Source organism: Borostomias antarcticus (genome assembly GCF_949987555.1).
Source record: "Borostomias antarcticus genome assembly, chromosome: 29".
Taxonomy (NCBI): Eukaryota; Metazoa; Chordata; class Actinopteri; order Stomiiformes; family Stomiidae; genus Borostomias; species Borostomias antarcticus.
Window position 1 is genome coordinate 3468464 of NC_140262.1, and position 15000 is coordinate 3483463.

Consider the following 15000-nt stretch of genomic DNA (forward strand, 5'->3'; position numbering starts at 1 on the left):
TCAGGCCCATGAGCGGTTTGAGGAGCCCAAGCTGGAGGCGGTGAGGGACAACAACATGGAGCTGGTACAGGACATCCTGAAGGACCTCACGCCCCTCGCGGACCGGAGCACGGCGGCGGACGAGCTAGCGCGCATCCTGAAGGAGCCCCACTTCCAGGTTAGCCTGTGCTCAATCAATCAATCAATCAATCAATCAAAGCTTTATTTGTATAGCGCATCAGCTTCTGTACACTACTTGATGTACATACAGTGCATAGCACTATATACACCAATGTATACAGAGGATTCACAGGTAGGTTTGAGGCTGCCTTTCTGTGTCTCAAGGTCCTGGCTAGTGATTGTAGGCTAGGTCGAAAAGGTACGTCTTGAGATCTCGCTTGAAGACCTCCGTTGTTTAGGTAACCAGTGTAGTGATTTTAAAGCTGGTGTGATGTGTGCCCTTCATCTAGTCTTAGTGAGGACTCGTACTGCAGCATTCTGTATCATTTGTAGCTTAGAGATTGCTTTCTTTGGTAGGCCTGATAGTAGAGCATTGCAGTAGTCCAGCCTGCTTGTGATGAAAGCATGCATTAATCTTTCGGTGTCAGCCTGAGAGAGAAAGGGTTGCACCTTGGCAATGTTCCTTAGGTGGTAAAAAGATGTCTTTGTAATATTCTTGATGTGGTTTTCGAAATTCAAGTATGCCACCTAGGTTTTTAGCCTGGCATTTGGTTTCAATTTCCAGAGTTTTTAAGTGTGCAGATAGTTTCTCTCTTTCAGCTTTTTCTCCAATGATCAGTACTTCTGTTTTGTCCTGGTTTAGTTGGAGGAAATTATGTGACATCCATACATTTATATCCGTAATACACTTGACAAGGCAGTCAACCAAGCTGTAGTTACTGGGTGTTACAGAAATAACCCTTCCCTTTAGATCAGGCCTGAGATGGACAGCCGACTCGGGGCCTCTAGTTCAGGCCTTTAGATCAGGCCTGAAAGGGACAGCCTTTCATGCTCCACCTTTCATCCCTTCCTCACAAAGCTCGGGGAGGACGACACGCTCTATTGAGGGCTGCACAATTAGTTGTGCATTAATCATAATTGCGATTATGACCCCTGCAATTAACTAATTACAAAAGGCCACGGCCTCTCCTGCTTTATTGCTTAACTGACCCATGTTACCGATTCTGCGTGCCTATGAATATATGCATATATTTATGAATATATGCATTTATTTGGGAACTTTAACATCCATCTCCAGCACCCAGGGAGGGAATCTGCAGCTGTGCACAGAGCACTTAGCATAGTGGTATTTTAGCCTGCTCAGCACTTTGGTCAACTATGATTGTTTTTAATGTGCTATACAAACAAAATTTGACTTGACTTAGATGTATTTCTTCATTTATTCTGCCAGAATAATTCCGTTATGCGTTCACAGTATGTGTCACACAGTCACCATAATCACCATCTTCCTATTGGTCCGCAGTCCCTGCTGGAGACCCATGATTCGGTGGCCTCCAAGACCTACGAGACTCCTCCCCCCAGCCCCTGCTCCTTCATGGACTCCACCTTCAACAACCAGCCGGTGCCCCCCGACGCAGTCAGGATGGTGGGCATCCGCAAAGTGTCCGGAGAACACCTGGTAAGACCCCCTCAGAGACACTGGCCATTGTTCCTATATGCCAAGAGGTAAGCCTGGCATACCCATACCAAATCCAAATAAAACTTGATTTTTGTAGATTCATTCAGTGGAAGGAGGACCGAGGAACTGCTGTCCCTCTCTGAGATTTAATTTCGACAAATCACAGGTTAGGTTCGTTAGGTTACATCTCGACTGATTTTTCACGGTTTTGTATGTGTGGGCTAATTTAATTGGTTGATTTTTCATTTGCCTTGACTTACGTAAACCAGAAGCCTTTTACCTGGCCTACAATGTAAAGTGAATAACAAGCTAGTTAGGCCGCTGTCAACGGACCGTAATGTGGACTGTTTATATTTACGAGGCCTGTAGGAGGCGAAGGAGCACTACAAAAACACTAAACGCAGATGAGAATGAAGCGATAAGTCAGAATACAAGACGCAGTTAAGTCAAAAAACAGTCTGAAAGGCGATTTTTGTTCCTCCTTCCACTGAATGAAGGTGCATAAAGTAAAGTAAGTAAGTAAAGGAAGTAAAGGAAGTAAAGGAAGTAAAGTGAGTAAAAAACTAATAAAAAAAGTGTCAGATAAAAAAAGTGTCTTGATCTCCTCAGGGAGTGACATTCCGCGTGGAGAGCGGGGATCTGGTGATCGCCCGGATTCTGCACGGCGGGATGATCGACCAGCAGGGCCTGCTCCACGTGGGTGACATCATCAAGGAGGTCAACGGCAAGGAGGTGGGCAACGACCCCAAGGTGCTCCAGGAGATGCTGAGGGACGCCAGCGGCAGCGTGGTGCTGAAGATCCTGCCCAGCTACCAGGAGCCTCACACGCCGCGCCAGGTCAGCTCAGCCGCGATCTCCGACCCCTGAGTTATACATGTGAACTCGAAGGTGTTGACTTAAGTGACCTTCAGTTGAAGTCCTCAGTTGTGGGTGTCCAAACCTAGCTAAAACTAGAGCAGATTCAACTTGGCGCTCGAGTGAGAACAAGCAGGGGCGGACTGGGGAAATAATTCAGGCCGGGAAATGTAGCCCCCTACTCGCTAACCTAAACATAGCCATACTTACAGTACTTGGCACCAAGTCTATACATATGTATTTTTTTCATTAGTTTTTATTTTTATATCGTTTTAACTTTTTGTTTTCAATTTCAGTTTAGTTTTAATTCATTTTTAAAGCAGGTTTGCTTGTTTAGTGAGTTATCTTGAATGTTTTTTCACACCTAGTTTTTGTTTTTTTTGTTAGTTTTCGTTAACTATAATAACCTTGCTTGGCACCCCCCTCCTACTTTGTAGACTAGGCTATCTTTGCCTGTTCTGACAATGCAGTGTCTAACCCTGCACTGTAGAGCCAATACGTCTGTTTTAACTGCAGTCTTGAACCTTGCGTCTCCATCCCCTGCCAAGAATAGACGTCTACTGGAATGCAAACTCTGCCTTTCTAGATGGCCAGGGCATTTTTTTGTTCGTCAACCCCTCGTTGCAATTTTGCCAATTTTCCAAATTACGCTGAGAGCTTTATTCATCTGACACAGTAGCACTTCCTCTTCTATCTAATGGATGAGCGACTTGGAGTTTGCCATGAGGAAGGATGAGCTAGTTAGAGCGACAACAACCCCTCAAAAAACTCCGTACTCGGTGGATGTGATCTGCTCCCGGCTCCAGACAGAACCAGCGTAGATTTCTGCATAGCTGCAGTTAGAAGCCATGTGACCTCTCACTCAGCACGAGCTGAAGACTTAGGTCCATAATCTTTTGAAACTGCAGATGTGGAATATTTGTGATGGGACCCATTGCGCTGTAGCCCTCTATTTTGGGAGTAATAGCTTTTGAATCTCCCTCTTGGTCTCGGTGCAGTAGCATCCCTCGTTTGAGTTAGCCAGTGAGATATTGATCCCACAACCCCAAGGGGCTAGCTAATGGATACCTCTCTTAGTCTCCACCCAACCGGAGAGTATTAGACAGGCCAGTCGCCGTACACTGAACAACAACATGACCCAATTCAACAGGGAGGCAGAAGACCTCGAAGGAGAGTTAGAGGATTTAGAAGACACCTGCTGTCTGAAGCGCACGCCACACTGGTTGACCATCAAGCCACGCCAGTAGTCCACAGCTCTGCAGCGCTGGCCACTGTGAACGGCGAACGGTAGAGTGCCTGTCCATCCATCCAGAACAGGCGCCTCAGGCAGCTGCCATTTTGAATGAGGCTCCTTCGAACGGCTCCTGTGGACTGCTGAGTCAAATGAGCTGTGGCTTGTTTCTTGCTTGTTTTCCATTGTGAATCGTTCTACTGTGTTCAAACGGTACTGTATTTGGACAAGTAATGCTTGCCAGCCTTTGAAGACTCATGCTTTTAATATGCTGCTAAGCACTCTTATTCTGACCTTCCAAAAAAATGGGAAAGACACAGAGCCGAATCCACAAAAGGATTGCGCAGCTATTGCAGCGTGCAAGTGAGACAAAAAAAAAGAGAAGCATCCAATCCACAAAGCACACGCAACGGGTGAAAAGTATTGCAAACCGATGAGCAAATAGCTCCACGGCTGCGCCAGGCTCATTTGAATGTATGTAAATGAGGTACTTCCATGCAATATGGCCCCAAATAAGCCTTGCGTCTGATCCACAAACACCATGAGCTAACTGCCACACGCGGTTAGAGAGGTGCATGAATGAATGAATGAATGAATGAATGAATTATTTTATTTATTTATTTAAGTGTCATGCCTACAGTCGGCCCATCCCATATGGGATTATAAGACACCTTGACGACTTACTTTTTTTTTCTGTACATAAGTCATCTATTTACATGCAAAATATGTTTCCAGTGTCGCTGGTCAAGCTCAAATGAACAAAAAAGAGATGAATAAATAAATTATACGATATATAGATACATACATGCAGACAGTGAACCCTGAATCTCTATTGGTACAATGCTCTCTTCCTTGCGTCTGTTGTTTTCAATATGATCCAATCTGTTCTGAAATATGGAGAAAAGCTTGACACACTGGGGAAAGATACGACTATATCCAAGATCCTGTATCTATATACAAGAACAAATTGCATCCAGCTGGTGGTAAGTGCAACACATATAAGGGGCTGACATGCCCGGGCTCTCCAGGGATCATGGCAGCGGTTATTGTAGCCAGACGAAGGCACCGTCACGCCAGGCAAGCACAAGAACGCGTACATGGCTAATTGCAATCATAGGCGCAAATTGCACACAGTTGGCAAATTTGTGGGCGTGTTTGCCCGGGCATATCATTAGAGCGAAATCTTTTGTGGATATCGTGCTAAACTGGAGCAGATTGCCGTTGCAATTGCTGTGCAAAATATCGAGCTATTAGCGGGAGCGATCTATTCTTTGTGGATTTGGGCCTATAGTGTTTATCCAGCACAATTTCACTCCACATCTAAACAAGCTTTAGTGTACTTTAGCTTAAGTGTACTTAATGACAGAAAAACTGTTAGCAGCTACTGTATGTACTAAAGCCAATTGTGGAGGAAAGTGCTACATGTTGGCTCTTCATGAGTTTCCACCCCAGTAGGCAGCGTTAAGCGTCCGGGTCAGTCCAGTTCTATTTCACACTCAGGACTCTGTACTGCTGCACGTTTGGGTCTGCTGGTGCTGCTGAAGTGTGTAAGCTATGTAGACCGCTCCCTTTGGCTCAGTCTCAGACCCCCAGTGACGGCATTACCATAGTGTGTGTGTGTGTTGTGCGTGTGTGTGTGTGTGTGTGTGTGTTGTGTGTATGTGAGTGTTGTGTGTGTGTGCTTGCGTGTGTGTATTGTGTGTGTGAGTGTTGTGTGTGTGCGTTTGTGTGTGTGTGTGCGTGTGTGGGCGTGTGTGCTTGTATCTGTGTGTGCATGCGTGAGTGTGTGTGCGTATGTGCGTATTGTGTATGTGTGAGTGTTGTGCGTGTGTTTGCGTATTGTGTATGTGTGAGTGTTGTGTGTGTGTGTGTGTGTGTGTGTGCGCGCGTGCGCGTGTGTGATCAGGGAGGTTTTTGCTCGCACACATCATCTTGGCACGGGCGAAACGACCGCGGAGCGCAGGGGATGCGCCGTTGCCATGACTACCCTTTTTCGGCACGCTCTAGACCGGTCCTGCTTTTATCAGCTAGAGGGGATGAGAGACGGGACGACGCAGCTCCGGGATTAACGGACGCAGCTCCGACCAGGAAACGTCTGGTGAGGCGAGCAGCTCGAGGGGACTGAGCTCTAATGTGAGCAAGGCTGTTCCCCTGATAGGGTATCGGTCAGATATCTGTCTCCCACGGGCTGTTGACACCACAGACCAGCGGTTATCTGGCACTCAACATGGCACTGACACGGCAAACGATTCACCCACGGCACCAGAGGCCTTCTGTACTTCAGAATGTACCGTACCGTACGGGGGGAGTATTACGCTGCTGTAGTTACAGTAATTAGGCTTTGGATGCTATTGTGGAGTGATGGTGTACACCTCTCTTATTTCTACTCTCACGCTCTCTCTCTCTCTCTCTGTCTCTCTCTCTCTCTGTCTCTTTCTCTCTGTCTCTCTCTCTCTCTGTCTCTCTCTCTTTCTCTTTCTCTCTGTCTCTCTCTCTCTCTGTCTCTCTCTCTCTTTCTCTACCTCTCTCTCTCTCTGTGTCTCTCTCTCTCTCTGTCTCTCTCTCTTTCTCTATCTCTCTCTCTCTCTCTCTCTCTGTCTCTCTCTCTCTGTCTCTCTCTCTCTGTCTCTCTCTCTCTCTCTCTCTCTCTCCCTCTCTTTCTCTCTCTCTCTCTCTCTCCCTCTCTCTCTCTCTCTCCACCTCCTCAGGCTTTTGTCAAGTGTCACTTTGACTACGACCCCTCCCACGACAACCTGATCCCGTGTAAGGAGGCGGGCCTTCGTTTCAGCAGTGGGGACGTCCTGCAGGTCTTCAACCAGGAGGACCTCAACTGGTGGCAGGTTAGTCTGTTTTGTTTGTTTGTTTGTTTGTTTGTTTATTTGTTTATTTGGTAGGGGCAGAGTACATTAACAAATGTACCAGAATTAGCCAAGAAGGCTAGTTTTCATCAGTAGTCCCAGCTAATCCCTATTCCCAGCTAGTCTCTCAACACCCGCCATGTTTTTTTAATAGGAGCGTTGGGAGAGGCTTCCCACATTATGAAAAACAACGTTTCAGCCACACTAGACCTTCATTAGGGAACTGTTGTGGTATAGTGAGACTGAAATGTTGTTTTTCATAATAAAGTCATTTTGCAAACAAAGTACCGTGTACTGGAAGCATCTCTTGACCTACATGGGTCTGTTCACTCCTACGCACCTGACGAAAATCACCTGAAGGTGTGCATCAGCCTAACAGTCAAGGGTGTGCTTCCCGGGAGTGCTCTTTACACAAAACTCCATTTTGAGTGTGTGTGTGTGTGTGTGTGTTTGTGTGCGTCTGCCTGTGTGTGTGTGTGTGTGTGTGTGTGTGTGTGTGTGTGTGTGTGTGTGTGTGTGCTCCACAGGCTTGTCACCTGGAGGGTGGCAGCGCAGGTCTCATCCCCAGCCAGCTTCTGGAGGAGAAGAGGAAGGCCTTCGTCAAGAGGGACCTGGAGCTGGTGACCACTGGTACATGATTATAAATAGCAGTAGTGTCTGTCTAGCCTCTACCAAGAGACAGACGTCTGTCGTAGGGGTGGGAATCTCTAGACACCTCACGATTCGATATAACCGCAACGATGCGATTATAAAACAATTATTGATTATAAGACGATCATCAATGCATCTTGATGCGTCAACATTTTTTATTGGTGTCTCATGTTGTGTTCCCAACGTATTTCATTTTAGCTCGACACAACTTGCGCACTGTGTGGCTCTTGTCCAGGTCTTTTTTCCTTTCAACTTCATCGGAGCCAAAGTGCTTCCATACTGAAGCCAAAGTGCTTCCATACTGGACATTCGCTTTTAAAGCAGCGTGTCCCGGTCAGATTTCTTCTCATGTCCAGCCGTCTTCACCAGAACTCAAAAACGTAAACACGACACACGTTTGTTTTATGTCCCTTGTGTAATTTTAAAACTTTTTAAAGCGTTTCCTCATCAAGCCGCAAGGAATTTATGCTAAAAAAAAGTTTTCCGCATCGAGCGATGCATCGTTCAAGGGAGAATCATGATGCGTCTAAGAGTCGATTGCACCCCCCCCCCCCACCCATCCATCATCCAGCCTTCCAGGACTAGTGTCTCATCTGAGAAGTTCAGCCTCCCAGGACTGGAGCTCCATCTGAGAAGATCAGCCTTGAGCAGCAGCATGACTCAGTCAGACAGATTCAGTTTGCTGGTTATGACGCAGCACGTCCTGAAACAGAGGGGGCAGCTCGATTTGACACACACACCCACGCACACACACCCACGCACGCACACACACGCAAACACGCACACACGCACGCACACACCCACGCACACACACGCAAACACGCACACACGCACGCACACACCCACGCACACACACGCAAACACGCACGCACACACACACGCACAGACCCACACACACACACACACACACACACACACACACACACACACACACAGACTCATACACAGGCATGGCAGACACACACACACACACTCTCTTTCTTTCACTCTCTCTCACTCACACACTCACACACATTCACATACACACACACACACGCACACACACACACACACACACACACACACACGCACACACACACACACACTCTCTTTCTCTCTCTCACTCACACACACACACACACACACACACACACACACACACACACACTCACAGTGCCCTTTGTAGTACATTATAACAGGTGGTGAGTCAGACTGCAGTCAGATGCTCTTCATTTCAGCAGAGGACTGACAGCCCCAACAATACGGCCCTTGGACTACTGGGAAACGTCTGTGGCAGACTTGGCACATTGTGTGGGCTGTGGACACGGTCTGAATACATTATTTACTTCATGTCATACAGTATTTGGTATTCGGCAAAGATTTTTTTGTGTGGAATTGCATACATATACAATGTGTTGCATCAATCGACTGCGCTGAGTCACAGACGAGGCTAGTGGCAGTGATGGCTTTTGTTTCTCGGCTTCAAACACCCCCTCAAAGAAACCCACTCTATCTTCAGTACCGAAGAGACAGCTGGGCTGTGTCAGAAATCCTAGGTGCTCTATAGTAATATTGTGGATCTTCTGGCTGCGCTGTAACACATACTGCCCCCTAGTGTTGAAAGCTGATCTTTTCAGTTGATTTGTAGCATAGCAGGGCAGTAAAAAGCAACAGACCTTGACGCACTGGTATATCACTTTAACAGCGACACTGGAAGCGGTGTGAGACGTGATCTGTGTGGAGATCATACCGGGTGTTTTACGTAGAGATATCATTCTGTTTTGTGCGTTGCTTTCCTCAGGACCCTTGTGTGCCGGGATGGGTGGAAAAAAGAAAAAAAAGATGATGTATTTGACGACTAAAAATGCAGGTACTTGAGACACAAAAGATGATTTTGAACGGCTGCAATGTTGCGTCTGATCAAGTCGTGACTACGGTACATATTGTTTTTTCCTGCTACCGTGTGAATCGGCTGTCTCCTTAGAGTTCGATCGCCACGAGCTTCGCATCTACGAGGAGGTGGCCAAGGTTCCGCCTTTCCGACGGAAGACGCTGGTTCTGATTGGCGCACAGGGGGTCGGCCGCCGCAGTCTGAAGAACAAGCTGCTGGTGTCGGACCCGCCCCGCTACGGTACCACCATGCCCTGTGAGTACGTCCCCTCAGAACTAGAGGTCTCTCTTCGTACCAGTGCGCCATCGTCACGCTTTTAAGACATACAGACATTTTACAAGACGCAAAGACTGTAACATCTGTATTGTGTGAGACCGATTCTTGCATTGGCTTGTTCGGTCTAACCAATCACTGACGGATTTGCCTTGGTTCCTCCAGTCACCTCCAGGAAGCCCAGAGGGGACGAGAGGGACGGACAGATGTACTTGTTCATGACCCGCAGCCAGATGGAGTCGGACATCAAGAGCGGGCGTTTCGTGGAACACGGCGAGTACGACGGGAACCTGTACGGCACAAAGATCAACTCCATCCACGAGGTGGTGGACGCCGGCAAGATCTGCATCCTGGACGTCAACCCTCAGGTGGGGAGACCGCTTCTGTACTCAGGGGGGGGCGGCTGTAGCTCAGTTGGTAGAGCGGGTCGTTCAGTGATCGAAGGGTCAGTGGTTTGAATCCCAGCTCCGACTGTCCACATGTCGAAGTGTCCTTGAGCAAGACACATTAACCCAAATTGCTCCCAATGAGCAGGTTAGCACCTTGCATGGCAGCTACCGCCATTGGTGTGTGAATGTGTGTGTATGGGTGAATGAGAGGCCATTGTAAAGCGCTTTGAGTGCCGCTAAGGTGGAAAAGCGCTATATAAGTGCAGTCCATTTACCCTTTACCATTTACTCCTCTACTCATCTGATTACCTCCTGTTCTCTTCTGTCTTCTTGGGAGAGTGGGCGGTCCGCGGCCCTTTTACACAGCGTCGTTCGTAGGGAGGGACACAGGGCAGGAACGTACTTTTTTCTCCGGGACCGGGATTTGAACCCAGGTCCTTTAGGGCAGCGTGACGTAGAGTAGATCGCTTCTCCTCACCTCTTCCCTGCTCTCGTCTTCTCATAAGCTGTGTAACTCGGCCGCTGATGCCGCCCCATGTCCAGACAGATCCCTGGTGGCCGAATCCTCACTCATTGGTATTTTGTGATGTAAGATAACAAACCTTATTAGCTTCACATAAGCCAAGCAAATCCGCAAGATTAAGACACGCGAGAGTACGTTTTACTTTACCTTCTTATCTGTATCGCTGTAAATTCATTCTAATCTGACATGAAGAGGATGTGACAGCAGGTCTTGTACTCGCAACGTTCTTCTGTGGCAGGCTCTCAAGGTTCTGAGGACGTCGGAGTTCCTCCCTTACGTGGTCTTTATCGAGGCTCCAGATTTCGAGGTCCTGAAGGCCATGAATAGGTCGGCCATCGAATCAGGAGTGGTCACCAAACAGTTAACGGTAAGCCTCAGGATGGCGTTACCGCACGGCTAGCTACTGTATGTCACTGTAAACATTCTGAAGTGCAGAATATGTCAACAAGATTGATTTAACATTTTACGGAGCTTTTTGCAGTCCGCTGTGTATCGGTGGCAGTGTTGACAGTGTACGGTCACCTCTATCGTAGTAAACAGCAGTTGATTACATTCAGTCAACACAACTAGGTCATCGTGGTTGTCCACTTCCTGTTCCTACCAGGACACTGAGCTGAAGAGGACGGTGGACGAGAGTGAGAGGATCCAACGGGCCTACGGACACTACTTTGACCTCAACATCATCAACGACGGCCTTGAGAGCGCCTACCGCAGCCTGAAGGTGGCGCTAGAGAGACTGGCCACGGAGCAGCAGTGGGTGCCCGTCAGCTGGGTCTTCTGAGGCCGGGACGAACCGAGCCAGAGCCCAGGACTGGGGTCGGAGGTCAGAGTTGGCATGGGCCGCAGCAGGTAGCGAGAGGCCAATTAGTTGAGATGTAGGATGTGGTTAGAGAGGGCGAGCTGCTTGCCACGCTATAGGTCGGAGGTCAGTTGTGAAGGGCCAATCACCATCCATGGTTCCGTGGAAGGAATCAGCCCCATGTAGACATTTTGCACAAAATAGAGCTCCTCTGCAGACATAATGTCAGCTGTATTTTTTTGTATAAAAAAGAACAAATTATATTAATATTTGTTCAGAAGGTTGTAGAGGTGATGGTACAGTGCATAGTGTGTGAGTGGTATGAGTGTGAACCAGTAGGCTCCTGTTAGGGTAGGCTTATATTTTTTGCAGATACTGTGCGGTAGGTCTGGAGGTATCAAAATCCTTGTGCTACCAAAGGATCACTAAGCATTTTAGCCTTCTCACATTTTACGAAGCTATATGTAGTGCAATGTTTACATTGAATGTAACTAATGTAGTTTAAGGACAGTTGAAAATGATATACAGTACAAAGTTACCAAATGCCATACAGGTGCATCTCAGAAAATTAGAATATTGTAAAAAAAAAAAAAAGTCATTTTTTTCCGTAATTTCATTCAAACAGTGAAACTTTGTTTATTTATCCTTTTGCATAAATTACTGCATCAACGTGGAGCGTGGCATGGAGGCAATCAGCCTTGAAATATTTCACTACATGTGTAATAAATCTATTAAAGTTTCACTTTTTGAAATAAATTACGGAAAATAATGAACTTTCCACAATATTCAAATTTTCTGAGATGCACCTGTACTGTATCGTTCTTTCTATTGAATTCTGTAAATTTCGGTGTAAATATATAAAAGTTGTGCTGGTCGTCCTGTACTCTAATTTATGTTTTCTGTCTTGAAAAAAGATGAATAGCAATAGATGATCTAAGACAACTACACACACACACACACACACACACACACACACACACACACACACACACACAGAGACGCACACTTGAAGGACTCTCCATATGAAGAATTCACGTGGATTATTGTTTCAGTGCATGTTCTTTTGTGTTATTCTGAACATGTAGTGTATTTTTGCCTTATTTATTTTATCTGATGTTTCTTTCTATGGACAGATATGATGGACATTGTTGATAATGTTTTGTTACGCAAATATCACTGACAATTGCATTCAATAAAGAAGGTCCCTTATAATGTTTTAGGTTAAAATATTACAAAATAATTAAATTACAGATGAGTATACCAATGTGAAATATGGCTATAGGCTGTTTCACAAAAAAAGTTATAACATTTGGATTTGTAGGTCTGGTTGGAAGTGTTGATTTAATTTCTTTTCAGTGTCATTTATTGTACAGACTGTATACTGCACTTCTGGCTTCCAAATGGTCTGAACATTTGCCTTAAAGTGGTACAGAGACCAAGGATATTCTACTTACAGTGTATCTTGGTTGGAAAGATATCCACTTCTCATATCATAATAAGATCACTGGACAAATAAAAACATATGTTGACTATTTGTCATTTCATAAATGTATTTCCCAGAATCCCAGAATGTTATATTCAGTAAAGAAAAACAAGCAAATAAACACAAAACGCTTTGGTGCTCTGACACCTGATCCAAGTGTGTTTATGCTGATCAACACTATTTTGAGGTTCCTCGAACACTGTATAAAAATGATGTTATTGCTTCATGTTTTTATCTTTAGAATCTGCCCACATTTGCCAGTTGACACTGCTTCTTACAGTACATGGAGTGAGCAATGTATCCATTTCAACATACAATTGAAGAAAGGGTCCTGCCTCTTGTGAATGACATGAAAAACTGGCACCAGCATGACCAGTGTGTTCACCCATCAAGCATTATCACTGAGATCTTGGGGAGGCCTCCATTTTGGGTCCAAAGGAGTGAGGTTGGGGGGCGGGGTTAGCCTCTGCAGGGGCCAGGGGATGGGGTCAGAGGGTAAGGGTGGTGGTGGGGGGTGGTTCTGGGGGTGCCAGGGGAGGGGTGTCAGAGGAAGGCTGGGGGGGGGGGCTGGGGGCCCTGGGGGTAGATGGGTGGTGGGGGGACCCCTCCAGGGTATGCTCTCTGGTCTGGGATCACACTGCAGAGGAGACAAACACACACGGTCACAGTAGCCATTAAATATACATTCCTCATTCGTCAACAGTGACGATCACAGTCCTTATATTCCAAATCACTAAAGAGGTGAAACGTCCTGTTTTGACATGAACAGAGGTACCTGCCAGTATGGCGGTGGGGGGTGGAAGTCCCGTGGACTGTAGGGAGGAGGGGGAACACAGAGGCGTGTGAGGAGGAAGTTCTCCACATCTTCCTCATCTCTGTCCCGGACAGGGGGGAGGGGGATGACAAAGATGGAGGCGGAGTTGCTGGTGTTGGACAGCAGGCTGGGATACCTCCTTTTTGCGTAGCAATAGAAAGCTAGCAGGATGCCAGCTATGAGTATGGCCAGCAGGGGTAATCTGACAACATGACAAATGGAGGATGAAGTCAGAATTGCCCTCAGCCAGGGTGTACCTTGCTACTGTATGATACTTTGTTATGATGACTCTATATGCTCAGAAACACTATTAAAGAATATTACCCATTCCTAATATTACCCCTTCTTAATCGCTGATGTACAGTAAAAACTGTACAGTTCTAGAAAATTGCCTATTGGAGTATAGGCCTGCCCATTTCTCCAATCACCACTCATCACAACACCCCTATACACTTCTCTGAATTTGCCTTGTGCATGAATGGTGCTATGCAAATAAACTTGTCTTGCCTTGATGGAGGGATAATAAACCAACAGTTCTTAATTTTTGTTGGCATAATGAGTTATAATAATTATTCTCACAAGGAATATGTAAATATTCATGAAGACTTACATACATGTAAGGGGAAACATTACAAGCAGTCCCCATCGTAGGAGCTTTGACAGATCTTTGACTCCACTGTAAAGAACATAGAACAAAAACCAAAACAAATGACTGACAGCTGTAACAGAAGAGATGATGAAACTAAGTCATGCTACATTCCCTTTGACTAGCACTTTATAGCAGTACTCACACCAAGACAGTCTCCAAATGAGGTTTCTACTCCCAGGTGACCTGTTAGAAGGATGTCATATCATACAGGCCTACTGTAAGACTCACAGTTCACTCTGCCACACTGTAACATGGCAAAGACTAAACCTGGAGGACTTTGAGCAGGAAACTGGCAGTCAAACACACAGGTGATCACGCGACACAGACTGCAGAATATGATCATTGGAACCGTTTTGGTTCGTTTAGGCCAGTCAACGAGTCAAAAGAACAAATGATAGTGTACCTCCCCTCACTCCACAAATTATTCACAAAACAACTTCATCTTAGAGGGCCAGTAGCCTGTTTGGCCATGAGCCTGTTAATCTACTGCAACTTCTCTTTTGGTAAACAGATTGAGTTCAGTATCTGAAACATGCCAGGCCTAAAAAACAGAATTAAACAATAATTGCTGTCTGATATTTGATACCTATTAGTAGCAATGTCTTACCTAAAGAGACAGCACATCAGAATACAGCAGGCCACTCTAATGCTGAACCTGTGAGCACATTCCACTGGTACTGTATCTTAATTGCACCAAGAAACACTTTTACAGTCTCACTGACCTGTTTAAAGATACAGCGCTATCCAGGTTCTATCTATCTATCTATCTATCTATCTATCTATCTATCTATCTATCTATCTATCTATCTATCTATCTATCTATCTATAGTGTTCAATCAAATATTGAAATAAATACAATATAATTAACAGTATCTTAATAAAATTTTCTACTGTAAATAAACGAACACTTAGTGCATTGATTGAGTCATTCTTTCTTTACAAATATATTAAAAGCAGTAAGTAAGTAAAACTTTATTTATACAGCGC

The 15000-nt window shown here is 45.8% G+C and overlaps 1 protein-coding gene across 4 annotated transcripts in view; it reads left to right on the forward strand.

Moving 5' to 3' along the window:
* mpp2b (MAGUK p55 scaffold protein 2b) overlaps positions 1-11049 on the forward strand; it is a gene marked incomplete at both ends in the record, with an annotated part of 26492 nt that extends 15443 nt beyond the window's left edge. For 2 of the 4 annotated variants that reach the window (XM_084459699.1, XM_084459697.1), the window contains 10 exons: positions 1-157; positions 1463-1618; positions 2228-2455; positions 6413-6544; positions 7090-7192; positions 8994-9062; positions 9177-9338; positions 9522-9724; positions 10507-10635; positions 10873-11049. The exon at positions 1-157 is cut by the window's left edge and continues 29 nt beyond it. In XM_084459699.1, the coding sequence (XP_084315825.1) occupies positions 1-157; positions 1463-1618; positions 2228-2455; positions 6413-6544; positions 7090-7192; positions 8994-9062; positions 9177-9338; positions 9522-9724; positions 10507-10635; positions 10873-11049 (1516 nt within the window). The remainder of the gene's footprint in view (positions 158-1462; positions 1619-2227; positions 2456-6412; positions 6545-7089; positions 7193-8993; positions 9063-9176; positions 9339-9521; positions 9725-10506; positions 10636-10872) is intronic. The other 2 variants (XM_084459700.1, XM_084459698.1) reach the window with 1 other exon arrangement.
* Positions 11050-15000: the final 3951 nt, after the last annotated feature.